The 27,735-nt window shown below is 40.9% G+C and overlaps 1 protein-coding gene across 2 annotated transcripts; it reads left to right on the top strand.

Moving 5' to 3' along the window:
- On the top strand, positions 1 to 27,481 carry GRHPR (glyoxylate and hydroxypyruvate reductase). 2 transcript variants are annotated; one of them, XM_001371656.5, is made up of 9 exons: positions 1 to 413; positions 5,695 to 5,825; positions 7,146 to 7,218; positions 7,415 to 7,531; positions 9,212 to 9,300; positions 11,160 to 11,264; positions 19,104 to 19,239; positions 25,222 to 25,352; positions 27,058 to 27,481. In XM_001371656.5, the coding sequence occupies exons 1-9, from the start codon at positions 328 to 330 to the stop codon at positions 27,177 to 27,179; spliced, it is 990 nt and encodes a 329-aa protein (XP_001371693.1). In that variant the 5' UTR covers positions 1 to 327; the 3' UTR covers positions 27,180 to 27,481. The 2 variants fall into 2 exon arrangements, with proteins under 2 accessions (XP_001371693.1, XP_016279288.1); XM_016423802.2 differs by lacking the exon at positions 1 to 413 and adding an exon at positions 852 to 1,436.
- The last annotated feature ends 254 nt before the right edge of the window (positions 27,482 to 27,735 follow it).

Raw genomic sequence — 27,735 nt, 5'->3', positions numbered from 1 at the left:
AGCCTTTAAGGGAGCTAGGGATTCCATGAGGTTGGGGTTCTGAAGACTGAGCCTCACGTTGCGGACATGGAGACGGCCTGGACTGTAAGGGGGAAGACACTGCCCGGGTTTTAGGCTCAAGTCCCCTGCCCGGCGCAGCACTCCCGGAAAGGGGTGGGCTCTAGATCCGGGGAGGGGCAGGAGGCGTGGAGACCATCCCGGCCGGGGGATAAAGCCCGGGGCCAGAGGTGTAGGCATGTCTTGGAAAGGGCTTCGGTCCCGCCCCGCTCCGCCATCCACCCCGCCCCGAACCTGCACTTCTTAAGTCTTCCTCTAGGGAGCAGGGCAATGAGACTGACTGCGAGACTGATGAAGGTGTTTATTACCCGGAGGATCCCCCCTGAGGGGCAGGCCCTGCTGGACCAGGCCAAAATGTAAGAGGGGCGCCCCCCGACTCCCATCCCACTCGCGCGAGCCTCGGCTCTCCCCGACTTCCGGAGTCCGTTTACGCCCGGGAGCATGCCCACTCTGTTAGCGCGCGCCGGCCGAGCACCTGGGGAACCCCGCTTGAGCCCCGAGAAACCCGGGCCCCATGGGCATACTTAACTTGTACGCCTGCAGACACCCCCTTCCCTCACTTGCATATCTTCTTGCCCACTCCAAAACCTGTGCTTAGTTTGTAAAGCCGGGACTCCCGCCCCCTCCCCGATCGCCCTCCTTCTGTCCTGGGCCCCCACTCCACGCACATGCATAATTCATACACCCGGAGGGCTTGTCTGTCCACTCGAGCCCCCGCCGGGGCCCCGGGCCTCTTCCCCCAATCCCCACCTGGGTTTTCGCTTCTCCGCCCTATCTAGTTAAGTTGCCGCACCCCGGATCCTGGTCCTGGGACCCAGTATCAGCCTTCGGGCTGGTTTCCCTGCTTTAAAAGAGTTGGGCTCCCCAAGGGGGAAGGGAGGGAAGGTGCTCTGGGCCACACTTCTCCAGCTCCTTGGTTGGCGTCCTAAGAATTGTCTAGCGCTTGGGGGAGTGGAAAAGGAAGAGAGTTCAGAATAAGCAGGCCGAGGTGGGGGTGGGGTGGGGGCACTCGGCTCCTGCTGCCGTGCCTGCCTGTTTGCATTTGCAGCCCTTGCCTCCTTTTATTTGCGGCTTTGCCTGGACAGACTTTTGAGTTGCCTGTGCCAGTTACACCTTGTAGCTTGTGATATTTTCAGCAAGGCTTCATTCAGGTCTGAAACGGAGATCACGAGCCAAGCCAGCCACTAGCTGTAGTGGCCCCTTAGCAGGCCACCGTAGTAAGCGACCGATTAGGAAATAGTGCGTACAGACATTGCAGTCCAAAGCTCAAAAGGCCACAGAATGTCAGGGCTGGAAGAGACCCTGGAACTCATCCAGGCCAGCGTCTTCCCTCTTACAGATGAGGAAAAGAGTTCAGATAACTTGCTGTCACAGGGCTGGTAAGTTCTTGGGTTTGCCTGTGTGACCTTGGGCCTCAGTTTCCCCATCTGTAAACTGGAGGGGTTAAACTCCATGGCCACTGGGAGCTCTTCCATCTCTAGATCCATGAATCCTAAGATCCTATGATTTCTAAAGGTCTTACACACCTTAGTGTCAGTTAGGTTATTTTGCTGCCTTGTGTTTCAAAAAGTTCAGTCTGAAATAGGATCGCTTTGAGATTCTCAGGAGTTCTACTAAGTACCCTTTTAACATGTTTACCCAGTCTGGTCTTAATTATTTCTTGTTCTATGGGTGCATTCTGAAAATCTTTAAAAACAAAGTTTAGTTGTACATTTTTCTTCCTGAAAATCTTTTAAAAATAAAAACCTAGTTGTATGTTTTTCTTCCTGTAAATCCTTAAAAATAAAATCTAGTCGTACATTTTTGTTTCTGAAAAATTTTTTAAATTTAGTTGTACATTTTTCTTCCTGAAAATCTTTAAAAACAAAGTCTAGTTGTACATTTTTCTTCCTGAAAATCTTTTAAAAATAAAAACCTAGTTGTATGTTTTTCTTCCTGTAAATCCTTAAAAATAAAATCTAGTCATACATTTTTGTTTCTGAAAATTTTTTTTAATTTAGTTGTACATTTTTCTTCCTGAAAATCATTAAAAATAAAATTTAGTTTTACATTTTTCTTCCTCTTGAAAAGGACTGTGGAAGGAGAAATGTGCATCTGTTAACTCTTCAATCATGATAATTTGATTGAGGCTTTTTATAAAAATTCATTGAGACCCACTCCTTGGTAGGATTCCCCCAGTCAGAGTGTTTTGGTACTGGCTATATAATAGCACCTAGCTCTCAGGGTTTGTGTGAGGACCAAATGAGCTATAGAAAGGGCCTTTGCAACCTTAAAGTGCTATATAAATGCTACTGTTGTCAGTATAGTAGTGCCTTCCTTGGAGCCATGATCATTATCTCCTGCTTCCTCTCCCCATTGCTGGGTTCACAGGCTAACCACACATGTGTAATAGTCCAGAGTGGGCAGAAGGCTTGCAAGGGAAGGATGGAGGGAGATATTCCCAGGGGCACTAATTAAGCATCTCTGTGGAGTTGGGACCCAGGAGAACCAAGTGACCTTTTTGGGTGTTGCATGTCCTCAATGATCTTTTTTTTTTTTTAGTTTTCTTGCAGCCAAGGTGCCATATTAACTTTGTTGGGTAATATTCTATGACCTAATATCACCTTCACCAAAGGTCAAAAAATAAAATCAATTTTATTCTTTTGGGATTACCTCCCCTGCCCTTGTCCTACTCTGCAGTGGATGATTCAAGATAAAATCTGTTAATGCTTGACTTATGGAGGTCAAAGGAAGAAAGAAAAGGAAGTAAGGCAATAAGTGGTCAGTAAAGTCAGCTTGTTTGGGGGGATCTTTCTTTGGAAAAGTTAAGCCCTAGTTTGTACAGATCTATTCGTCATTCCTTGTGGAGATGTAATAATAATTCTTAGGTGAAGATAATAGTCTTTCAGCCACTTTTTCGGTTGTGTCCCATTCTTTGTGACCCCTTTTTGGGGTTTTCTCAGCAAAGATACTGGAACAATTGGCCATTTCCTTCTTCAGCTCATTTTGCAGATGAGGAAACTGAGACAAATAGGGTGGCTTGCCCAGGGTCACACAACTAGAAAGTGTCTGAGGCCAGATTTGAATGAAGGAAAATGAATTTGGCTTACTCCAGACCCAGTCTCATCATGTTATGAAGAAAGTTCGACTTAAACATGAGTTACTATGTATTATATGTATGTAGACATTCTGTACCTTTAGTTTTTCACACCTGAAACATGATGAAATGTTAGCCCCAAGATAGGCTATACCCAACTCCCCCTGTCCAACCAGGACAAAACCTTTAGGGGCAGCTGGGTGGCTCTTTGGAGAGACAGCCAGTTCTAAGAGATGGAAGGTTCTGGGTTCAGATCCAGCCTCAGGTACTTCACAGCTGTATGACCTTGGGCAAGTCACTTAACCCCAATTGCCTAACCCTTACTGTTTTTCTGCCTTGGAACAGATACTTAGTAACAATTCTAAGACAGAAGATAAGAGTTTAATTTAAAAAAAAAAAAAAGAAACCCTGAGTGTTTCTCTTATTTCCCTTTACCTCCTTAAAAAAAGGATGTTACCAGTGAAAGTGATGAAGACAAAGAGATTGGTGATGATGAAAGGAATAAAGTGTTGGCTTGAACTAAATAAAATTTAAATATTTATGGCAAACACATGTTTTAATATAATTTTATATACTTCAAAAGTGATATTTGTAAAGTGCTACAGGAAGACCTGAATTTAAATCCAGCTTCAGAAATTTCCTAGCTGGATGACCCAGGTCATCTATATTCCTCAAGAAGAAAATGAGAAACCTCTCCGGTGTCCTTGCCAAGAAAACCCCATGGATAGCTATGGTCCATGGATGGAGTCATGAAGAGTCAGGCACAAGGAACAACAAAAATATTCCCTTCCCTCCACACAGGCCCTTCCCCACTCAAATTGGTGGCTAAATTGCTAGATTTGGAGTCATTAAAAATTCTGGTGTCAAAGGTTCAACCTTTGACACCAAAATAGGCAAAACTTTCTGGAGTTTCAGAAAACTTTAATCGCAGTCTGTTAATTATATAGAAAGGTTAAGATTTGCTTTGGATGGCTAGGATGTCACATGATATATGCAGACCAATAGTGTAAGGCTTCAGGATTGCTTAACAAAAGAAGTCACTAATAAAAAGTTTGGGTGATTTTTGTAAGTAGGAAACACTTTGGAGGCATGAGATAAAAAAAAATTGCTTCATTTAAGTATAGGACAAAATAAAAGTTATTTGAAGTTTCATGTTTAATACAGCAAAAATCCTTACAATGAAGGTAAATTTCGATCACACCAAAGCACAAAATGCTGGTGAACCGCACTTGCTACAATTCATATCACCCAAAACATCCTATTGCAAGAGATTTAAGAACAATGGTGGGGCAGCTAGGCAACTCAGTAGATAAAGAGCCAGGCCTGGATATAGGAGGTCTTGGGTTCAGATCTGACCTCAGACACTTCCTAGCTGTGTGACCTGGAGCAAGTCACTTAACCCTGTTTGCCTCAGTTTCCTCATCTGTCATATGAGCTGGAGAAGGAAATGGCCAACCACTCCAGTGTTAGCCAAGAAAACCTCAAGTGGGGTCATGAAGAGTCAGACAGGAATGAAACGATGGGACCACAATAAGCAACAGTATATAGAGTTGGATCAGGGAATAGGGGAGAGGATAGTATGGAAATATTCTGGTGAAGACCTGGATTCCTATGGGAGAAAGCCAAAGCTGGCCTGACAGAGCCTTACGTGGTTCCAAAAGTGGGATCCCAAGTTGGGGAGGTGACTTGGTGTAGATGTGGCTTCCAAAGGATGGAGGCTCTCACATCTTTGTCTTTGTATTCCCAGAATTCCACACTGGCACCCAAGAAAGGCTTAATAAATGCTTACTTGATTGACTGGGATGAGTACCCAACAAATGTTAGCCAGGGCATCTGGACACCCAAGTTCTGGGTCTGATTCTAGTGCTAGTTAACCGTAGGGGTTGAATGTAGTCATTTAAGCCTTCGTGTCATTCCCCTGGCAAGTGAGAAAGATAGAAAGGCCCCTTTTTAACACTCAGTAAGGCTGACAGGATAAATTAAGAAATTACCAAATATGCACATAAATGTGGAGTTTTAATTAAAATGGATTCAGTTAAACCCATCTGCACCACTTTTCTAGTTCCGTCATTTTGGCCTCATCTGAATCTTTGTGACTCCATTTGGGTTGGGGGTGGAAGGTTTGGACAAAGATACTGGAGTGGTTTTCCATGTCCTCCTCTACCTCATTTACAGATGAGAAAACTGAGGCAAACTGGGTTAAGTGATTTGCCCCAGGCCACCCAGCTGGCATAGGTGTCATGTCACATTTCAGCTCAAAAAGAAGTCTTCTTCACTCTAGCTCAGCACTTGATCCACTGTGCCACCTCTATGCCCCAGACTACATGGAAGGCCCTTCTAAATCCAAGTCACTTGGCCTCTCTGAGGGTCAGTTTTCTCATCTGTAAAATGGAAATAATATAGCACCTCCATCGCAGAGTCATGAGCATCAGGTATGGTAATAATACTGCATCTCAGACGCTTCACAAACGTCCACGCACCATATAAATGTGAGCCGTTGTTAGTAAGCTGTTGTGCTCGTCTATGCAGCTAGCTGGGTTAACTCTTCTTTAATCTTTCAGTTGTAAAGTGCAGCAGTGGAACACAGATGAGCCTATACCGAGAGAGGATTTGTTGAAAGGCATTTCCGGAGCACGTGGTCTGCTTTGCCTTTTGAGTGATAAAATAGACAAAAAAGTCCTGGATGCTGCAGGTGTGTGTTTGGGATCCCAGGCTGAAATTTTGAACTAAGGACCCTGGACAGCTCCTGGTTGTGTTTTGGAATTGGGACCTGCTCCTAATCCATTTTTTGTTTTTAAATGTTTGATCCAACTTACTAAGTGCCTGTTTTTCTGCCAATCTAGGCTGTGCAAAGCACTAGAACTAAAGATAAAAATAAAATAAAACTGTTTGGGCCCTCCGTTCCTGCCCTCAAGACCTGTTCAGAAATAACTCTTTATGACAAGAGAGGGCCTGAGAACTGGAGGGTAGGTCTGGCTGCTTGCTTCCAAACCATACTGTGAGATTGGACATCAAGGAAGTGGCACCGAATTAAGCCTGCAAGGAAGGGAAGAAGGAAGGATTGGGGGAGAGGAAGGAGGGGATAACCAGTAATAGAGAAGAGGTGGAGGAAGGGGAGAAGGAAGGGTGCCTTCCATGTGTAGGGAATGCACGATCAAGAGCACAGAGATAGCTTTTGTTGCAAGATATAAAACTGTCCAATTTGACCTCAGTTTAATTGACATCTATAATCTTTTTTTAGGGTACCTTTTTTTAAACCCTGATCTTCCATCCTAGACTCAATACGGTATATTGGTTCTAAGGCAGGAGAGCAGTGATGGCTAGACAAAGGGGGTTGAGTGACTTGTCCAGGGTCATACAGCTAGAAAATGTCTGAGATCATATTTGAATCCAGGACCTCCTGTCTCTAGGCCTGACCCTCAATCCACTGAGCTATCTAGCTGTCTCTAAATTGTAGATTTGTAGACTTACATTGAAATCATATAAGATATAATTTTTATAATAAATCATCATAAGATATAATTTTTTCCCATCCAAGTTCACAGACCCCCTAAAATATATACATATGAGAGAGACAGAGACAGAGAGAGAGACAGAGAGAGAGAGAGACAGAAAGAGAGGGGAGAGAGAGAGAGAGAGACAGAGAGAGAGAGAGAGAGAGAGAGAGCGAGCTCAGGTTAAGATATCCTGAGCTGAAATGACTTCTAATGTCCTTTCCAGCCCAAATTCTACAGTCCTATGCCTGGTCTTTGTACCCACAGTGCCTTACACAATGAAGCCCTTTAGTAAGTGTTGGTTTTGTGTAGCCAAATGCCAATAGAAAGCCTATTGGCAGAAAAAACTGAATTGGGCCCAAAAGAGCAAGAACAAAGGTCACAGTTCCTGAAGAGAAAGTGAGCCATGTTAGATTATATATTTCTCTCTTGCATGGGTATTGTCAGGATTAATGTTTCAAACATCTCAAATTCTATCAGGCAAGACAAATGATTTTTGGTTTCTTTCTACTTATCAGGATCCAACCTTAAAGTAATCAGCACACTGTCCGTGGGAGTTGACCATCTTGATCTGGTTGAAATTAAAAAGCGGTAAATGCAGCTTTTGTTCTTTTCTAAAGAGCATTAGGGATCTTAGGAGTTACTGGAGGGGAAAGAAGAGAATTCTTAATAAGTCAGACAAAAGGATTGACTCGGAAAGTGGAAGGATTAAGAAGAATTTTCGAAAAGGGAAGTAAAGGGATATTCTCTGGGGCACTTATAGAAACTTTGTTTCTTGCATTTCTAGGGGGATCCGTGTGGGCTACACACCAGACGTCCTGACTGATGCCACAGCAGAGCTTGCAGTCGCCTTACTCCTCACCACCTGTCGGCGGCTGCCCGAGGCCATAGGGGAGGTGAAAAAGTGAGTATATGTAGTCAGAAAGATTGAGAGTGGCCTGTCATTGCCCTGGCTAACTCTACATTCCATATGGGCTAACTTCAAGCTACCAACCTATTCTCTCTTTCTCCCTCCCACCCCCTCGCTCTCCTTTTCGATCTCTCTGTCTCTCTTTCCTTTTTGACTCTCTTTTTCTCTCCTCTGGCTCTCTCTTCCCTCTCCCTTGCCCTCTCTCTACCTCTCTCTCTCCCTCTCCCTTTCTGTGTCTCCTTCTCTGTCGCCCTCTCTCTCCCTTTCCTCTTTTAATCTTCCTCTTTTCTCTCTCCTGTTCTCTTCTCTCTTTTTGTTTCTCTTTCTCTTTCTTGCTCTCTTCCTGTGTCTATCTCTCTGTTTCATTCTCTTTTTAACTATGATGCATATTTTATTATAGTCTTTTTTTTAATTGGCTAAAATGTATGGTAACTCTTTATTAACTCGGCATATGTTCATTAATGATAGAACTCCATTTCCTTGACGGTGTCAGATCAAAGAGAGTAAAACTTCATGAGGAGGCTTTTGTTTTAGCTGGTTGTTAACCTGTGTGATGAAACTACTGTGCAGGCAGATTTTAAGCTCATCTTTTTCTTTTTTTTAATTCATCTTTTTCAAAGCAGATAAATTGAAACTTGTGTGGATCTTCCTCCAAAGGTTAAAAGGAGCAGGACCCTCATTTGCCCTTCATCATACCGATGTATGATTCCGTTCTTAATGGGAGAAAAAAAATCCATTATAGAAATTATAGAAACGTCTAACTCACCATGCTGCTGTGTGCATTAAGTTAAAAAAAAATGTGTTTGGAACTTGAAAATACAGACGACATCTGGTGATTTATCATAATTAAGGCCTACGTTTTCTACATATCCAGTTTTTCAAAATGGATCGTCTATCTTGTTACTAGAGACTTCCATAACTGTCTCAAAGTGTTTTGTTTTCTGAGAATAAATTTTGTAAAGTAAGAGTACTGACCTTGAGTCGGAGGACTTGGTTTTGAGTCCTAGGTTTAATACTTACTCCCTTTGAAACCTCAGGCAAGTCAGTACACTATTCCAGACCTCAGTTTCCTGATCCAAAAACTGGGGATATAATACACAGTAGCCATGTCACAGGTTGGAAAGCATTGCAAACCATAACGTACTATTCAAACAAAAGCTCCTCGATTTCTTTCCCCTTCATTTGTTCCCACACTGCCACTTAGGAGGGCATCAGCACAATTTGCCAGGAGTGAGAACTGCCTCTGAATTCTATTCGTCTTGATAAACATTTATTACATGCTTGCTGTGTGCAAAGCCTTGTTCAAAAATGGAGTGATTGTTACATCTGTATTTATGGGTGTCAGTGCCCCAGCTAACTTGTAGGTTTTCTGACTCCCCTGGAACCAATGCTCCAAAAACCTCCTAACACCTGAGATGGTGCTTTGACCCCTGTGGGTTTTCAATTAAGTAACATGTGCCTGGAGTCGGGGTCTTGTTTTTTAATTGACTTGATCAGTCTTTTTGGCCAAAGAGTCATACTCATGTCCCACTTTTGTCTCCTACAAAACATTATCTTGGCCTGAGCTATGTAGCTGGCCTGTCTGCTGCAAAGAGCTGGATATGACTAAAAAAATGATTATAATATTAAATTCTTGCCAAAGGTTTTTAGTTTTTTCTTTTCTCTTTATTCCAGTGGTGGTTGGACTTCATGGAAGCCACTCTGGCTGTGTGGCTACGGGCTCACGAACAGCACAGTTGGAATTATTGGGCTGGGAAGGATAGGTAATATCTCTTTTCTGCTTTTTATACCATTGATTGGAATCAAGGACATATATGACAAGCTTCTGTCTGAAACATTGCTGAGTAATTCTGAGGAAAAAATGTTTAAATGTTTTTAAATTTGTTTTTTCCCTCTCACCAAAGAGTTCCTGAAATCACAGATCTGAACTTTTAAAAAACCCATTTACTATAGAGTCAAAAAGACATCAGTACATGGGCTACCACAGTCTGAACCTTTGTTTCCTGATCCATAAAATGGGGGCGGTGATATTTGCACCACCTACTTTATGGAGTTGCAAGGAAAGCATTTTATCGATCATGTCAACCCGAATACTTTAGGGAGATCCTTATTATATTATATAGAAAACATTCTTTCAGAAAAATGGAAGAATTCAGTAAACCTTCCATTAGATGTCCAAGAATGAGTAAATAGGTAGAAATCATTAATGTAAGCCTTTATCTTATGGTGAAAATATAGAACTTAGAACAGTGGCAGCCCATTTAGCCCAAGCCTCTAAAATGTAGTCCTTTATATTATTTCTGATTTTAAAAACAAAGAAAACATACAAAAGTCTAAAGGCTTAAAAAAAAAAGACAAGAAACAGCCAAAAGAGAAATATTTAGGCCCAGTGGAAAAAAAGCTAAGAATTCTGTATGTGCCTAGAGCTTAAATTCAACCCTTCCTTTTGATATATTGGGGGGGGGAAGCCTTGAATTCATAAATTTTGGATCCAAACTGTGGATCTCATATTTACAAAACATGTGTGATTGGCTGTTTTCATTTATAGAATGAAGAAAATAAATAGCATGATATTGTGATGACCTACATTTGAATCCCAGATCTGTGGCTTACTACTTCTCTGACTTCCGGAAAATCAATCTCCCTCCCCTCTCCTGGGGCCTTAATTGGCTCTTCTCTAAAATAAGGAGCTGAACAAGATGGTTTCTCAGCTCACTTTTCAGCTCTAAATATGTGATCCGTTTCTCTATCACTCCCAGGTTTGCAGTGGGGAAAATACTCTGTAAAAACAGATGGTGCCCTACAAATGCAAGGTATCGTTCCGATGATCAGATAGTTGTACACGATCCGGACATGTCTCCTTAAGCCCAGATTTCAGTCAACATGTGCTTTTCACTGAAATTCTCTCATTGCACCTCTTTGGACATACGACTTTCCAAACGGTCGTTCTCCTGAGTACAATTGATTCTATCATCCCGAGGAATTTAGAGATTGCTTTGGTGGGGGGAGAAAAATGACCATCATTGACTAGGAGAGAGCATTTCTTGTGACTTCACCCATATATACACACACTTTCTCCCAAACCATCCACCCACAGCCTTTTTCCCCCCCAGTAACATTTTATTGTATTTTTTCCCCAATTACACGTAGAAAGAATTTCTGACATGTTTTCTAATGACATTTTGTGATCCAAATTCCTTTCCTCCGAAAAGCAAGCAATCTGATATAGGTTATACATGTGCTGTTGTGCATATGTATTTCCATATTCATTGTGTCACAAAAGAAGACATCACATGTACAAGAAAAAACTCATGAAGGAAATAAAGTGGAAAATGGCTTCAGTCTGCACTCAGACCCCATCAGAACCTTCCATGAAGGGGAGAGTCCCTCGCATTTGTCTCGGACCGCTGAATTGTTGATGTTGGTTAAGTCCTTCGCAACTGATCAGTGTACAGCCTCGCTGTACCTGAACCCCTGTTCTTTCTCTAATTGATGAGGAACCCCCTGGCGTTCTAGTAGCAAACACTGTGCTAGGGTGAAAGGGAGCAAACACACTGACTCCAAATTTAGAGGAAATAACTGCTGGGGCAGAATGACACGGATGGTATTTTCTCATTTTCAGGCCAAGCTATTGCCCGTCGTCTAAAACCATTTGGTGTCCAGAGATTTTTATATACTGGACGTCAACCCAAGCCTGAAGAGGCCGCTGAATTCCAGGCAGAGTTTGGTAAGTTTGGAATTTTATCAGAAGGCAACCAGGCATATACTCAGATTGTTTCTAGCAAATCCTGCAAATGGGAATTACTCAGGTCAGCTTTGTTTACCATTTGCTCCAGGGGCATTTTTAAAAAGCATGATATGATAGGGAGGAATATATGGCTCGAGTTTATAGAAAGCTGGCCTTGGAGCCAGGAAGATCCAGGCACACATCCTTATCCTGACATATCCAGGCTGAGCATCCCCAGACAAATTACTGAAACTCTCAGTGTCCTAGCTAATTCTCAAGAAAAACAGTTGCTGTGCCCTTCTTCCAAAGAGAAGACTTGGGGGAAAAAATCCACACTTAGTAATCAGAAAGATTTAGGTTTGAGTCTTGGCTGAACTTTTCTTTCTTGATCTATAAAATGGGGATAATATTTGTACCATCTACTTTCCAGGGTTGTTGTATTTGCAAATATAACAATAAATATTTTTCAATTTATTATTAATAGATATTTATGAATATTTATGTTAATTAGCGTTATTCTTACCATCTACTTTACAGGGTTCTTATATTTATAAATATAACACTAAATATATATTATTAATTTGTTATTAATTTATCATTAATAAATATTTAAATTTATAAATATAGCACTATGCCATGCACTTTGCAGTGTTGTTTTATTTATAAATATAACTAAGTATTTGTTCACTTATTATTAAGAAATTTTTATATTTGTAATATTTGTATCATCTACTTTGTAGGGTTGTTATATTTATAAACATAACAGTAATTATTTATCCATTTATTATTAAAATGTTTAGAAATGTAACAATATCTGTAACCACCTACTTTGCAGGATTGTTATATTTATAAATCATTTGACTGTGACCTATGTTTGACCTTAATGGCATCAGAAGCATAATAAACCCTTAGTCCAGTTTCTTTGTCCTTGGCCCCTCTAGTCTTGCTATCTCACGACGCTGGAATTTTCAGGCTAGAAGTGACAGAATCATCTAGTCTAATGCCCTCATTTTACATTTGCAAAAATTGGATGAAACATTTCCATCCTATTTATTTCATCTGCAAAATGTAGGGTCTGGACTAGCCAGTCTTCTCCCTCCAAGTTTCAATGAAGTAATGGTTTAAATTAAATTTAGTAATGGTTTAAAAATATTTATTTTTAAATGTTATAATATTTACAAATGCAAATGTAAAAACCCAGAAAAGTGAGGTGACCTTGGCCAAGGTTACAGAATATATTAGCAACAAAGCCAATCAGTCAAGAAACATTTAGCTCCTACAGTGTGCCAGGCTCTGTTCCTGGGGGATATTTACCTTCCAGTCTGGTAATCTATCAAATCAGATGAAAAACCAATGTGGCAAAATGGAAATAACCCTAGAATAGAAGTTGGAAGACTTGGGCTAGTCTTCTAACTCTGCTGCTTCCTATTTATAGGACTACAGTCAAGTCATAAATTCTCTCTTTAAAATGAGTCAAGGCAGCTTATGTGGCACAGTGGATGGAGAGCCAGGCCCAGAATTAGGACGTCCTGAATTTCCTGAGTTCAAATTCAACCCCAGACACACCTAACCTTATTTCTATTTGTAAAGCCCAGATCTGTGGGGGTGAAACTATGGCACATGTGCCTGAGGGGGCACTCAGAGCCCTCCCTGTAGGTATGTGCACTTTCACCCTAGCACAGAGTTTGTTACTAGAATGCCAGAGGGTCACAGGGTTCCCCTCCCCCTCTCCACTGCCTGAGGACATTTCTTCCATCTCCCTCCCTCTGACAGGTTTACCATTACTGGCCTAGACGATCCTGATGGAAGTAATAAAGGAAAGCAGGCCCTTTGCCAGGTTTTGCCCATTGGATGTCATTCCCTACTCTAGAATTAACTATTTTTGAAGTAAAATTAGAGAAGAAAAGTAGAACTCAGCTTCCCTGCCCCCAGCTCTGAAAGTACACTTCTTCCCTATTACTAAATATTTTTTAAAATTTTACTTGTTAGATGGCTTAGACTTGCCTTTTTTTCCTTAACTTACTGATTTTTGTCCTTAAGAAGAGATTTTAGGTTAGATGGCTTTTGATTTTTTTGTCTTTTCAAGCATTCTCCCCTTGCCTTGGTTATTAGGAATATTTTTGCCTGTGTCTCAGACCTTGAGACAAATGGAGAAAGATGCTGCCAGGCATATCACAACTCCAAGAAATATTCTGGGAAGAACTCCCTTCTTCCTAGGTCAGTGATGGCAAACCCATGACACATATGCCAAAGAGGGCATGCAGAAGGCTCTCTGTGGGCACACAGGTGTCCCCCTCCCTCCCCCATCCCAACCCGAGTTCCTTACTGAAAAGGCAGAGGGACTCAGGTGGAGCTGCTTCCCATCCCTTCTCCACCAAGCCTGATGACATTTTTTCACATCCCTGTCCCTTTGCCCATTAGCCAGTGGGAGTGCACAGGGTAAAGTGGGTGGCTCATAGGTGGCCAAGCTAGAGGGGAACAGAGCACTCAGGCCACTCCCTTCCCTCTTTCTATGCATGCTGAAGACATTTCTCACATGACCTGCCCAGCAGCCCAATGGGAGCGCTTTCTCTCTCTCCCCTGGGTGGGGCATGTGGTCTCTGAGGGGTGGGACAGACAGCATGGCACTCAGTCTGGGGGAATGGTACCTGGCACTCCATTTTTAAAAGGTTCGCCATCACTGTCCTGGGTAGAAATGCTAATGAATTCATTTTGACAACCTGCTAGGTGTAAAACTCTGTGCTAGGTGCTGGAGATGCAAAGATAAAAAATTAAACAGCCCCTGCCCTTGAGGAGCTTACATTCTATTGAGGGGAGACAGCCTATCCCCAGGAAACTAAGTACAAAGAGAGAGAGGTTCTGGGTGGCTCAGGGAACTGAGAGCCAGAACTAGAGATGGGAGGTCCTGGGTTCAGATCTGACCTCAGATACTTTCTAGCTGTGGGGCCTTGGGCAAGTCACTTTACCTCCATTGCCTAACCCTTCACTCTTCTGTCTTGGAACCAATACAGAGTATTGATTCTAAGATGGAAGGTAATGCTTTTTTTAATAAAGTAATCTAAAGTAAATCTAAAATGTTACAGAATTATACCAATTCATTTCAAGTGGGAAAGAATGACCTCAAGTAGAAGGTAGCACCTGAAATGTGTCTTGAAGGAAGCCAGAAATCCAGGGTTCCAGTAATAATATAGTGTAACAATATATTAAGATAAAATATTGCTTATATTATAATTAATTATGCTTTATATTATAATTAATTATATTTTGTTATTTATAAATGTTTATTGAATTATCTTATTATAGCCAAGATTTATATAGCACTTACTATGTGCCAGGCATAATACTAAGCACTTTACAAGTATTATTTCATATCTGACATCTTCCTAATAATCATAGGAGGTAGGTGCTTTTCTTATCCTCATTTTACAGATGAGAAAACTAAGGCAAACAAATTCGGTGACTCGCCCAGGGCCACAGAGCCAATAAGTGTTTCAGTTCAGATTTGAACTCGGAGCTTCCTGAGTTCATTAGCCGATTCATTAGCTAATGCTAATATCTGAGATCTTTGGATAATTTTATTCAAATGGAGTTCTCTTGGGCTGAATTTTCCCAGAAGTGTTTCAATTCTAGGTCATTCTATGCTTGCTCAATCCCAGGCTCTTCAATATTAAATGGAAATATCATTAAGTGTTAAATAAAAGTATCATTAAGTCAGTAGACTTTAGAGCCAAAGGGACCCAACCCCTTGCTATCCAGTTTTACAAAGATAGAGACTGAGGCCCTGAGCTTGAATGATTTGTCTGAGCTCACTCAGCAGAGACAGAATTTGAAGCCAGATCTTTTTGTTCCAAATTCTTCAGCACTTTTTCTACTCTGTCCCATGTTTAAGAAGCAGATCTTTCCACTACGGCACGTACGCTGGCTGTCTCAGCCCTTTCCACGCATAGCATCTTGAAGTTCACGTCGTTTCGTGAAGTCTCCCATCCCTTTTGGTCTGTGTGCCTTTGCAATGTGATTCCCTAAACCGTACATGTATACGGGGTGTCCCTCTGCACATTCCAGGACTGCTCATCCATCTCTGGCATCTCCTGGACTGCCTGCTGTCCCCTGTGACTCCAAGGGGTCCGAGCACGTGCTGCAGCCAGACCCCAGCAGAGCCACTAGACTGGAGGCACTGCAGCCTGCCCCAGCCCTGCTGGTGACTCGGGGGCCTTCCCCAACCCCGAGGGTCCCCCTGCGGGAATGAGCGACCGAAGGAGCCGCTTGGAGTGCACAGTGTGGTGCCAGGGTCAAAGCCAGTCCTGGCTTCTGTCCTGCCGCTGGACTTTGGTGACTGTGGAAGAGAGCGAGGCTGACAACTCCACGCAGCTCTGCCGCAAGCCAAGAAAGCGCCCCGCGATGTCCCCTGAAAATGAAGGACAGACAGCCACAAATATCTTCCCCCGCGATGTCCCCTGAAAATGAAGGACAGACAGCCACAAATATCTTCCCCCGCGATGTCCCCTGAAAATGAAGGACAGACAGCCACAAATATCTTCCCCCGCGATGTCCCCTGAAAATGAAGGACAGACAGCCACAAATATCTTCCCCCGCGATGTCCCCTGAAAATGAAGGACAGACAGCCACAAATATCTTCCCCCGCGATGTCCCCTGAAAATGAAGGACAGACAGCCACAAATATCTTCCCCCGCGATGTCCCCTGAAAATGAAGGACAGACAGCCACAAATATCTTCCCCCGTGATGTCCCCTGAAAATGAAGGACAGACAGCCACAAATATCTTCCCCCGCGATGTCCCCTGAAAATGAAGGACAGACAGCCACAAATATCTTCCCCCGCGATGTCCCCTGAAAATGAAGGACAGACAGCCACAAATATCTTCCCCCGCGATGTCCCCTGAAAATGAAGGACAGACAGCCACAAATATCTTCCCCCGCGATGTCCCCTGAAAATGAAGGACAGACAGCCACAAATATCTTCCCCCGTGATGTCCCCTGAAAATGAAGGACAGACAGCCACAAATATCTTCCCCCGCGATGTCCCCTGAAAATGAAGGACAGACAGCCACAAATATCTTCCCCCGCGATGTCCCCTGAAAATGAAGGACAGACAGCCACAAATATCTTCCCCCGTGATGTCCCCTGAAAATGAAGGACAGACAGCCACAAATATCTTCCCCCGCGATGTCCCCTGAAAATGAAGGACAGACAGCCACAAATATCTTCTGTCTGTGTTTTGGCAGTTGCCTGGTCTACGTCACTTTTCAAATGGTATGCACTCAGCAAGTCAAGTTCTAGATGATGCAAAGATACAAATGGATGACAAAGTACAGTTTGTCAGAATTGTCCACCTTCTCCCATCATCAGACTTCAAGCGCTCTTCTGATAATAAATAGCCGTCATGCTAATGAAGTCTATAGATTCGGGACTTATTCCCCTACCTATAGGCATGCTACTCAGTTGGCTTCTGAGAACATTGCTGGCTCTATTCCTGACCCTCCCCCCGGTTCTAGGGTGCCCCAAGGGTGGCCGTGGTGCTTTGGGATGCCATTAGCTTAGACTTCGCAGTCACCCGTGACCAGCATCCCAGGGCCACCGAGCCAATCAGGATCTCCTGATGGAACCAGGACTCCATGAACATCTGATGGGGTGGAGCACGAACCAGAGGACCAGTGCGTGCCCTCCCAAAGGCTGCAGCCTCGCTCTCCCTCTCCCCGCTGGTGTCCAAGGCTCTGGCCTTCTGTTCTACCCGCAGAGTTCTATTCCTTCACCTACGGCCCCGTGGCCATCACTTCCCAGGCGTCTGAGGCAAAGATTGGTGGGCTTGGCCGTGTGATCTCTGAGCTTTGTGATGGATTGAAAAAGAGGTCGTGAGCTCCTACAATGTAATAGCTTGTTTTTTATAGCACTTTAAAGTACCTAGATCCTCTCACTTTATCCCGGAGGTACATGGTACTACTCCCCCATTTTACAGAAATGGAAGCATCCAGGTGGAAGTGTCTGAGGCCAGATTCAAGCCCCAAATCTTCTTGGTTCCAAGGTCAGATCCCATATCATGTAGATGCCTCAAAGAATAAAAGTGACCGTTTATTCATGACCCAGTTAAAATTCCTGTTTGTATTCTTGGCTTCCCTGAGTCAGCCCATCTATTACACACTCTTAAGCGTGTTATATAGGTACAGGGAACAGGTTTAGAGCCTTTTGTTCAGGATCTTCTCTCTGTGAGACAAAGTCGGAGGCCCTTCCGGGCAGCAAGGTGCTCAGTGGAACGAGCAGCGGCCTGGGAATCAGGAAGAGTCATCTTGATGAGTTCAAATCTGACCTCAGACATGTATTAGCTGTGGGACCCTGAGCATGTGTGCATGTGTATCCTTATCAGCCAAAGTAGGGCTGGCAGATTTTTTCAAATTTATCCCCAAGCCCGGTTTCTTAATTTAGTGACACGGATCCCATTTCAAAGCAGTAGCACTGGAAAGTAGTCTAACTATTCCTATCCCATTAGACTGTGTCATCAGGAAATTGCTTTTCAGATGACCTACTCTCTTACCCACCAAGAATAGCACTTGCCCAGGGAATCTGCTTAGAAGAAAATCAGTTAGTGACATATAAGGAAGAATGGGAAATTTTCTCTTGCATTATCTTTATCATTAATTTACATTTATTAAGTAAGTCTCTCTGTGCACTGGGGATATAAAAGACAATCTTCCTGCCCTCAAGGAGCTTCCAGGCTTTTACATAGGATAAACAGGAAATAATTAACAAAGTCAGGGAGCTGAAATGAAGAGGAGTTGGGAAAGGTTTCCTTTAGAAGTTGAGATCTTAGTTGGCACTAAAAGGAAGCTAAGAGGCTGAAATGAAGAGGGAAAACGTTCCAAGCTTGGGGATGATGGTTGTTCAGTTCTTTCAGTTGTGTCTGACTCTTTGGGACCCCATTTGGGGTTTTCTTGGCAAAAATACTGGAATGGTTTGCCATATTCTTCTCCAGCTCATTTTACAGGTGAGGAAACTGAGGCAAACAGTTAAGTGATTTGCCCAGAGTCACAGAGCTAGGAAGTGTCTGAAGCTAGATTTGAACTCAGGAAAATCAATCTAGGCCTGATGTTTGATTTATTCACTGTGCCACCTAACTACCCTACCACTGGCGTAGAGTATTCCTAAGGAGGGAAGTCCTCCTTAGGTGAGCAGCCATTCTCCAATTTAGAGTTTCAGCCTCCTGGGGCTTTTAAAACATGATGGGATTGTCCAAGTGAATCAATCAGAAGTGATTCTGAAATCCAAGGCTTCTTGACTCTAAGGCCAGCTCTCTCACCAAGCTTCCAACCTGCTTTTTATATTTTTTTAAATATTTTAAATATTACAATTAAGTTCCACATTTTAATATTACAAATTGTAAATGAGCAACAAATATGAAAAAGTCACTCTCCCTGACATGTATTTATTCTGTGGTAAGTCAAGTGGTAAAGGTTCAAAAGCCTGTGTTGCACAGTAAAACATGGGGCGCCTGCAAAAAAAATTATGGGAAAAAATGTCTTATCTAGGCTGCGAAAGGATAGGGTGTCCATTGTCACCAAATGTCAAAAATCTGACTTGCATGTTGCCCTGCTTTTAGTCTGATTCTTTCAGTGGATCTCTCAGATCCTTGAAATTGGGTTAATTTTAATTGATCAAGGCAGGTGTCATCATTTTACTTCTAAAAAGGGAAAATAAGACCCTTTCAAAGAAGCCTACTGATAGGAGAGCTAATTGTAGCAAAGCCATAGTTCCCATTCTTTGGGGAGTGATTTGACTCTTTCCTGTTCCTATGCTTATTGATCCATCCCTCCTCCCATTCTTCCCCTAAGTGCCAATTCATCAGCTGGCAGCCGAATCAGACTTTGTTGTGGTGACTTGTGCTTTAACCTCTGAAACCAAGGGACTCTGCAACAAGGACTTCTTCCAGAAAATGAAAAACACAGCTGTGTTCATCAACATAAGCAGGTATGGCTTATACTCTGGTGTAAGCTTTATTTAAAAAAAGATAGATTCTACTATGCTTTTCTAATTTTGATTTCACATTTTCAGTGCTCCCACTATCTCTGAATGTATATTTCTTTCCTTGAACCAGGCCAAAGATAAAATCAGAAATAAAATGAAGACCACAATTTCTATTTGATTCTGAAAAAAAAAATTAAATCTTAACTGCAGGACATCTAGGTGGCTCAAGTGGATAGAGGGCCAGGTCTAGTGACAGGAGGTCCTGGGTTCAAATATGATTTCAGACATTTCCGAGCTATGTGGCCCTGGGCAAGTCACTTAACCCAAATTGCCTAGCCTTTACTGCTTTTCTAAGGGATACTTAGTATTGATTCCAAGACAAAAGGTAAGGGTTTTTAAATATACATATATTATATTGAGATATATAATGTGATATATTATATAAAATGTAAAATATATGTAATGTATGATATATAGAATTTAAAATATATGTAATATGTTATATTACATAGAATAGAAAATATGTTATATATGATATATTACATAGAATATAAATATATTTATATATCATATAGAATATATTTTAATATATTATATACATTATGTGTACATTATAGAATTATACATATAACAATTATATATCATATATAAATATATAAATAAATATAAACTATAATATACCATATTCCCTGGGAGGAGGAAGCTTAATTGTTAGTTTTAAACACTAAAGCTGTTTGCTGCAGAAGGGACGGGGACGTAGCTCTACAGAAAGCATTGCCAATTATTTTGCTCACAGAGCATAGTGGAATCTTAGTAAGAAGATCTGGGTTTGAATCCCTCCTGAAACACTAGCTGTGTGACCTCAGCAAGTCACCTTTTATTATCGGTAAAAGGGGGAGGAAAATAGGCCCCTAATTCACAGGATTGCTCCGAGAATCAATAGAGGTAATCTACGTGCTTTTGCAGACATTAGGATGTTAAGCCAGCAGTCGTGATTGTTCTTGTTTCTGGGAATGACAGGACCGTGTCTGACATTGCTAAGGAAAGGCTAACACACTCTCTCCACCAGGGAGAGCGCAGTTGAGTGCTAGAAAAAGTTATTTTTCATTCAGTGGGCAATTATTGAACAAAATTAATGTGTTCCTCCTCTTATGCTTCCAAAAAATCCCAGAGAGATTAAGGATTCTCCCAGGTTAAGTAAAGAAGAGATGCTCCCAATCTCTAATGGCAGAGTTCCTGACTCTGAAACATTTTTGTTGTCATTCTTTGGTCATTTCAAAATCTTTGTGACCTGCTCTGGGGTTTTCTTGGCAAAGATACTGGAGTAGTTTGCCGTTGACTTTTTCAACTCATCTGACTGATGAGGAAACTGAAGCAAATGGGTTTAAGTGACTTGCTCAGGATCTGATAGCTAGGGAGTATCTGAGGCCAGATTTGAACTCAGGAAGATGAATCTTCCTGACTCTAGGTCCTGCTAACTCTCTATCCACTGCACCACCTAGCTAACCTAATTGTTTGATTCTGTAATTTAGAATATTCTTTTTTAAACCCTTACCTTCTGTCTTAGTATCAATACTCTATTGATTCTAAGGCAGAAGAGTGGTAAGGGCTAGGCTATAGGGGTTAAGTGACTTGCTCAGAGTCACACAGCTAATTTAGAATATTAAGAGGCAGTGTGGTGCTCCGTGCCTAGAGGCAGGGGGTCTTGCGTTCAAATGTAGCCTCAGATACTTCCTAGCTGCGTGACCCTAGGCAAGTCACTTAATCTCGTTGTCTAGCCCTAACTGCTCTTCTGCCTTGGAACCAATACATAGTATTGATTCTAAGACTGAACGTAAGGATTTAAAATAAAATAAAATGTAGTCTTAAATGCCCTTCCTTCAGCAAGATATCCCCCAGTCCATCACCAAGTGCCTTACTCATTGCCAGGCCTACAAGGCAGTGAAGATATAAAGACCAAAAAAACAAAACTGTATGTGCCCTCAAGGAGCTTATGTTCTATGGCAGAGAAACATTAACAAAGTTAGAATAAACATGAGAGATATTCAAGGCAAATATAGCTAACCAGGATCTAATGCCTGCTCTGCCACTAACTTTCTTCAAGAACATACAATATTCAAAGAATTTAAGATCAAGCAAGAGATAGAGAATATTACAAAATGTAAAATGAATAATTTCTATTACATTAAATTAAAAAGGTTTTGTAGAAACAAAATCAATGCAACCAAAATTAGAAGGGAAGCAACAAATTGGGAAAAAATCTTTATAACAAAAACCTCTGACAAAGGTCTAATTTCTCAAATATATAAGGAGCTAAATCAATTCTACAAAAAAATCAAGCCATTATCCAATTGATAAATGGGCAAGGCACATGAATAGGCAGTTTTCAGATAAAGAAATAAAAACTATCAATAAGCACATGAAAAAGTGTTCTAAATCTCTCATAATTAGAGAAATGCAAATTAAAACAACTCTGAGGTACCACCTCACACCTAGCAGTTTGGCTAACATGATAGCAAAGGAAAGTAATGAATGCTGGAGGGGATGTGGCAAAGTAGGGACATTAATTCATTGCTGGTGGAGTTGTGAACTGATCCAACCATTCTGGAGGGCAATTTGGAACTATGCCCAAAGGGCGATAAAAGACTGCCCTTTGATCCAGCCATAGCACTGCTGGGTTTGTACCCCAAGGAGATAATAAAGAAAAAGACATGTACAAGAATATTCATAGCCATGCTCTTTGTGGTAGCAAAAAACTGGAAAATGAGGGGATGCCCTTCAATGGAATGGCTGAACAAATTGTGGTATATGTTGGTGATGGAATACTATTGTGCTAAAAGGAATAATAAAGTGGAGGAATTCCATGGGAACTGGAACAACCTCCAGGAAGTGATGCAGAGTGAGAGGAGCAGAACCAGGAGAACCTTATTCACAGACTGATACATTGTGGCACAATCAAATGTAATGGACTTCTCTACTAACAGCAATGCAATTATACAGGACAATCCTGAGGGGCTTATGAGAAAGAGCACTATCCACATTCAGAGAAAGAACTGTGGGAGCAGGAATGCAGAAGAAAAACATAGGGTTGATCATGTGATTCGATGAGGATATGATTGGGAATGTTGACTTTAAATGATCACTATTGCAAATATTAATAATATGGAAATGGGTTTTGAACAATGACACATGTAAAACTCAATGGAATTGCTTGTTGGCTCTGGGAGTGGGGAGGGAAGGGAAAGAACATGAATCATGTAACCATGGGAAAATATTCTAAATTAATTAATTAATTTTAAAAAGAACATATAATATTCATTGGCAGGGATCAAAGATACCCCAAAGAAAGTATGTTTAGTCTTCTAATCACTGATATTAAACAAGGCATAAAAAAAGAAGAGAGGGATGGAGAGGTATGATGGATACAGAGTTAGCCTAAAAGCTGACTTGAGTTCAAGTGCAGCTTCAGACACATACTGGATATGTCGGGTAAGTCATTCTCAGTGATGTAGGCTGATGGTGTCAAATAGAAATAGGGGCCACAAAACCATAATAATCTCTGAACGCTACATATCGACTTGGTTTTAAATGTAATATTTTTGTTGTTATTTTTTATTTTTTGTTAATTATTTTGCAATTACTATTTCATCTGGTTTGGGCCCGCTTGGGAGCTTTGCAGGCTACAGGCCATATATCTGGTAGGAGCTCTAGGCATCTCTCTAAGACTATATATTACAAAGAAGGTGCCAGCCTGCATTGGCAGAGGCAGTTTCCTCACCTCAGAGTTCCCTTATCAGTGAAATCATAAATCTGTCCTTATTCTCCTAAAATAGGGGAAATATGTGTATTTACCCAAGATGTTTGCCAGAGCCCAGATTATTTCAAGAGTAAGATAGAGTTCCTACTCTTATTACAGGGTCTTCCACATATTCCTGTTTTCAGAAGCCATTGAATTGATTGCACCAAGCCCAAGAATACTACCAAGCTTCCCAAAGGAATGAAAAAATATTTATACACATTTTCTGTGTGCAGTACTCATAGAAAAAACTAAATGGATGAAGAATGTCTGTTGTCCATACTATGCTATATAATTGTAGGGGCAATCCACTGGAGCATTCCATTGGTATGTGTCTTAGAGAGAGAATTAGAAGCAGACCTGTATTGGATTCTACAAGAAAACAAGCTGGATTACTTTGGGGAAATTATACATTGCTTTCAGTGATCACAAGCTGCAGTCTTCCATTTTCTTCATACATATTATAATGTATTCTGGCCATATTTCTTCCAAGATGCTGCATTGCAATCTCTTAGCTTCACTCCAGCTGCCATCTTGGAATTCTTGGTTCCTGATTGGTGATGGATATAGCTCGCCATATCTGGGCATCACCATCCCTATTTTGGTGTTGCACACAAGCCATCTTCCTTTCATGTGTATGCCCTAACTGTTCTGTTCCCCCCACTTGTACCCCAACTCTGCTTCTTACTAGGAGAACTATCATTCCTGGAAAAGAAGTTATTAATTCCCCTAATAATTCTGCTCACCATCAGACCGAAACACCCTAATCTCCTTCCCCTAAACCTTGCTTTTAAATTCTTGCCTTGAGAACAGTAATCAAATTATTATCTTGTCCATCTTTGTGTCTCCACTACTTAACACCGTGCCTTGCACACAGGCAGTTAGGTAGCCCAGTGGACAGAACACTGGGCCTGGAGTCAGGAAGAGCTGCATTCAAATTTGGCCTGAGATACTTTCTAGCTGCATGACCCTGGGGAAGTCACTTAACCTCTGTTTGCCTCAGTTTCCTCAATTTTATAATGGGGATAATAACAGCATTTAAGGTTTATTTTAAGGATCCAACAAGCTATATTTGCAAGGCTCTTAGCACAATGCCAGGCACATGGGAGGTAGTACATAAATGCTGACTTAGTAGTCGTAGTCAAGATGAAGTAGTCAATGGATGAAGACATCGTTCTCAGGTAGTGATTTTAAGTGTAGCCAAAGCAGCAGAAAGCCAGAAACAACTTTTTGAATCATATAAAAACTTCTTGGAATAGGATCTTCAAGAGGAGAAAATGACTTAAAAGCATTTTCTTTAAAACTTTTAATAGTTCAAGGGGAGGGGAGGAATGACTTCAGTTGCCTTTTGAATAACTACATGCCTACTGGTGAGAAGATATTTTTCAACTTTTATTTTTAGAAGGGCAATTTAGCTGCTGGTGCTTCAATTTACAAAATATGGTGCCTTAGACCCTGAAGTTTTTAATACTTTCAAGTAACTTTCTGAGTAAGATCAATAGTGGACATTATCAAGTTGAGATAAATTTTTCAGTGGTAGTGCAAATAGCATTCTGAGTCCTTCATCCATGGGTAATCAGGAATTATCTATGTCCCTTATCAAAGTTGGTCCAGGGCCTTGGTTCCATCTCCTCTCAGCCAATTCTGATCATGTTTACCATATAAAAAGAGGACTAAATGCTATCCTTTGACAGTGTACCCTTATTGTCCAGATTATGCTCCGTGGTTGTAGGGACAGCTGAAAGTGTTCCATCAATACATTTGTCTTAGATGGGTTGTTAGACCCAGACTGGTATTAAGACTTGCAAGAGATCAAGATTACTTTGGGGAAATTATGTATTGTTTTCAATGCCTTAATAAGTGCTTATTGATCTGTTGATGAAGACAAAGCAGTGAAAGCTAGTTTTATGAGGATATCCTCACTTTAAATGGCTTTGATGAGGTTTAAGGGAACCAATGGACCTGACCCATTTATTAAAATTTTAACCAGAACAAAAGGTAAGCTGAAGTCTTTTGTAAATAGCTCTCTATTAGTGATGTAAACATTTTTTCATAAGGCTAGACAAGTCAGTGTGACACTTAGCATGGACTTCTGACATAGGGGAGGTTTGTTTGTTTTTTAATAAAACCCAAGAAAGACTATTAAGTTCTTTTACCCAAAGTACTCTTCTGATTCCTTCGGTTCACAGGGGAGATGTGGTGAACCAGGAAGACCTTTACCAGGCTTTGCTTAATAACCAGATTGGAGCTGCTGGGCTAGATGTCACAACCCCTGAACCACTGCCCACAAGCCATCCTCTCCTTTCACTGAAGAATTGTGGTAAGAAGAGTTTACTCCTTAAAGTAGAGGTGGGAAATGGACTATAGGGACAGAATGATGTATATCATATCAAATAAAGTCATTTTGTTGGCCAGTTTTGCTTAAAGAGATATTGAGAAGTCATTGGTAATTTCTCAAAGAAAAGGCATCAATAATTAATAATAATAATAAAAGTAAAGTTATTTTTAACCTTTAAAAAATTAGAGAAGATCATATTTCTGGGCTCTATTCTTAGCTCTGACAGCAGCTATTTCTTTAACCTGAAACTTATTCCTCAGAACAATACCTAAAAGTAGGCATAATTTTATTTTCTGGAAACCTAAAAGCTATTGTGGAATCACTGAGTGGGTTACTTACCCTGGTATGGGGCAGGAATAAACCTTTGTATCTGGCAGAAACAAGTACCATACTGGATTAGTGGAGCTAAAGCAACATTCATGAAGCTAGAAAAAACTAGTTTTATGCATTATATGAAAACTGCCTGGAATAGGATCTCCAAGAGGAGAGATGACTTAAAAACCTTTTCTTTAAAACTTTAAAGCCTTATGAATAATTACATATCTACTGATGGGAAGAAATTTTTTTCAACTTCTATTTTTAGAAGAGTAATTTAGCTGCTGGTGCTTCATTTACAAAGTATGGTGCCTTGGGCTTTGAAGTTCTAATACTTTCAAGTAACTTTCTGAGAAGGATCAATAAGAGACATTATCAGGTTGAGATAAATTTTTCAGTGGTTGTAAAAATGGTATTCTGGTCCATTCATCCATGAATAATCATGGAAATTATCCATGAACCTTATCAAGGATTGACCATGGCCCTGGTTCCAGCTTAACCAATCCTGATAATGTTCACCTTAACATACAAAAGGACTGCTAAATGTTCATCTTTGGCAATGTACCTCTGAAGGTAAGACACTAAAGACAATGTAAAATGAGGCAAGGGGGTCATGTTTTACTTTTTTGATTTTTTTAGTGTGATTACTAAATCATGTTGTATTCAAGCTCCTGAAGTTGTTGGCTAAACTACTGGTGAGAGTATCCTCCTCCTCCCCATAAAACAAAAAAGATCTTGCCCCCCCCTTGGCTGATGTTCAGTGGACTAGTGCCCAAATTGTAATGAAGTGACTATAGGTTTAAATATGAAAATGAATATTTCATTTTGAGGTTCCAATAAATATATAAAAAAGCAACTTGAAAATTTTAAGTTCTGTACAAATCTAACATTATTCATCATTTAGGGTCACTGCCTTAAATAGTAACTATTTATTACTAAATACCCTTTTCACATACATGCCTTTTGCTAAAAGCATCATTATATTTACCAGTACCTTAGAATCAATCCTTAAAATGAGAAACAGTGTATTCTAAGAGTATGATTTCCAATAACTATTCTAACCACATTGGACTTTTTGGCTTCTCTTAAGAACCATTGACTTGTGCTGAGGATGTAACCTAGACAGTATAATAGTGCAAAGATTATTTAGTTCGTGTCTTCAAACTAAATTTCTGTTACCATAATAGTTGATGAAATGATGTGAGGCCAAAAAAAATTATCAACAAACTATAATATATAGTTATCATGGTCTTCATTCTGTTAGCTAGAAAAATCTGAAAAGATTCAACTGAAAAGTTGAATTCTATGTAAATATTAATATGTGATGCTCTTCCTTCGACCATTTTCTGATCACTTTCTCTTTCCCATACAGTGATTCTACCACACGTGGGAAGTGCTACCCATGGAACCCGAAATACGATGTCAGTGATAGCAGCTAATAACTTATTGGCTGGCCTAAAGGACGAGCCAATGCCAAGTGAATTCAAACTATGAAGATTTTAAACAAGCAGAAACTCACAATTGAGGAAGCATTAATAAAATAATATTTTTTCACTTCTGCTAAACAGAAAGAAGTATGTTACTTTTACCTAAATGTTTCTGTTGTAATTAAAGAGAACAAATCCCCCACGTACATACAGCTGACTCAAAACTACATGAAATGTACCGAGGAATAACATTTACTGTGTGATTATCCAATAATTTAGGAAACAAAGGTGTTGATGTATATGACACTTTTCTTGATGAATGTATCTAGTCTAAATTGAATTTCAACAATTAAAATGGCTTTCAAATCACTTAATCTATGTGTCTTATCCCTGAAAGGGCAACTAAACTATGAATACTTACATACCTCTTATGACAAAATCTTGAGGATAAAGGGGACCGTCAGAATCCAGCTTGTTAAATTTATACCTGGAAAAAAATCCCACTTCAACATATCCAATTTTACTTTGAAAATCTCTACTTAAGGACAGCTAGGTGGCTAAGTGAATTGATGGCCAGGCCCAGAGACTCAGGGGGTGGAAGCAGGGAGCAGCCGGGTTCAAAT

This window comes from Monodelphis domestica, chromosome 7 (assembly GCF_027887165.1).
Source record: "Monodelphis domestica isolate mMonDom1 chromosome 7, mMonDom1.pri, whole genome shotgun sequence".
Taxonomy (NCBI): domain Eukaryota; kingdom Metazoa; phylum Chordata; class Mammalia; order Didelphimorphia; family Didelphidae; genus Monodelphis; species Monodelphis domestica.
Note: the sequence above shows the minus strand (reverse complement) of the source record. Positions and strands in the feature narration are given on the sequence as shown.

Bases quoted from the DNA above. Each gene is read 5' to 3' on its own strand.
- GRHPR (XM_016423802.2), top strand. From the start codon at position 1,339: ATGTCAGGGCTGGAAGAGACCCTGGAACTCATCCAGGCCAGCGTCTTC. The intron at 9,301-11,159 runs GTAATATCTCTT...TCTCATTTTCAG, and splicing joins TATTGGGCTGGGAAGGATAG to GCCAAGCTATTGCCCGTCGT. The intron at 19,240-25,221 runs GTATGGCTTATA...TTCGGTTCACAG, and splicing joins GTGTTCATCAACATAAGCAG to GGGAGATGTGGTGAACCAGG.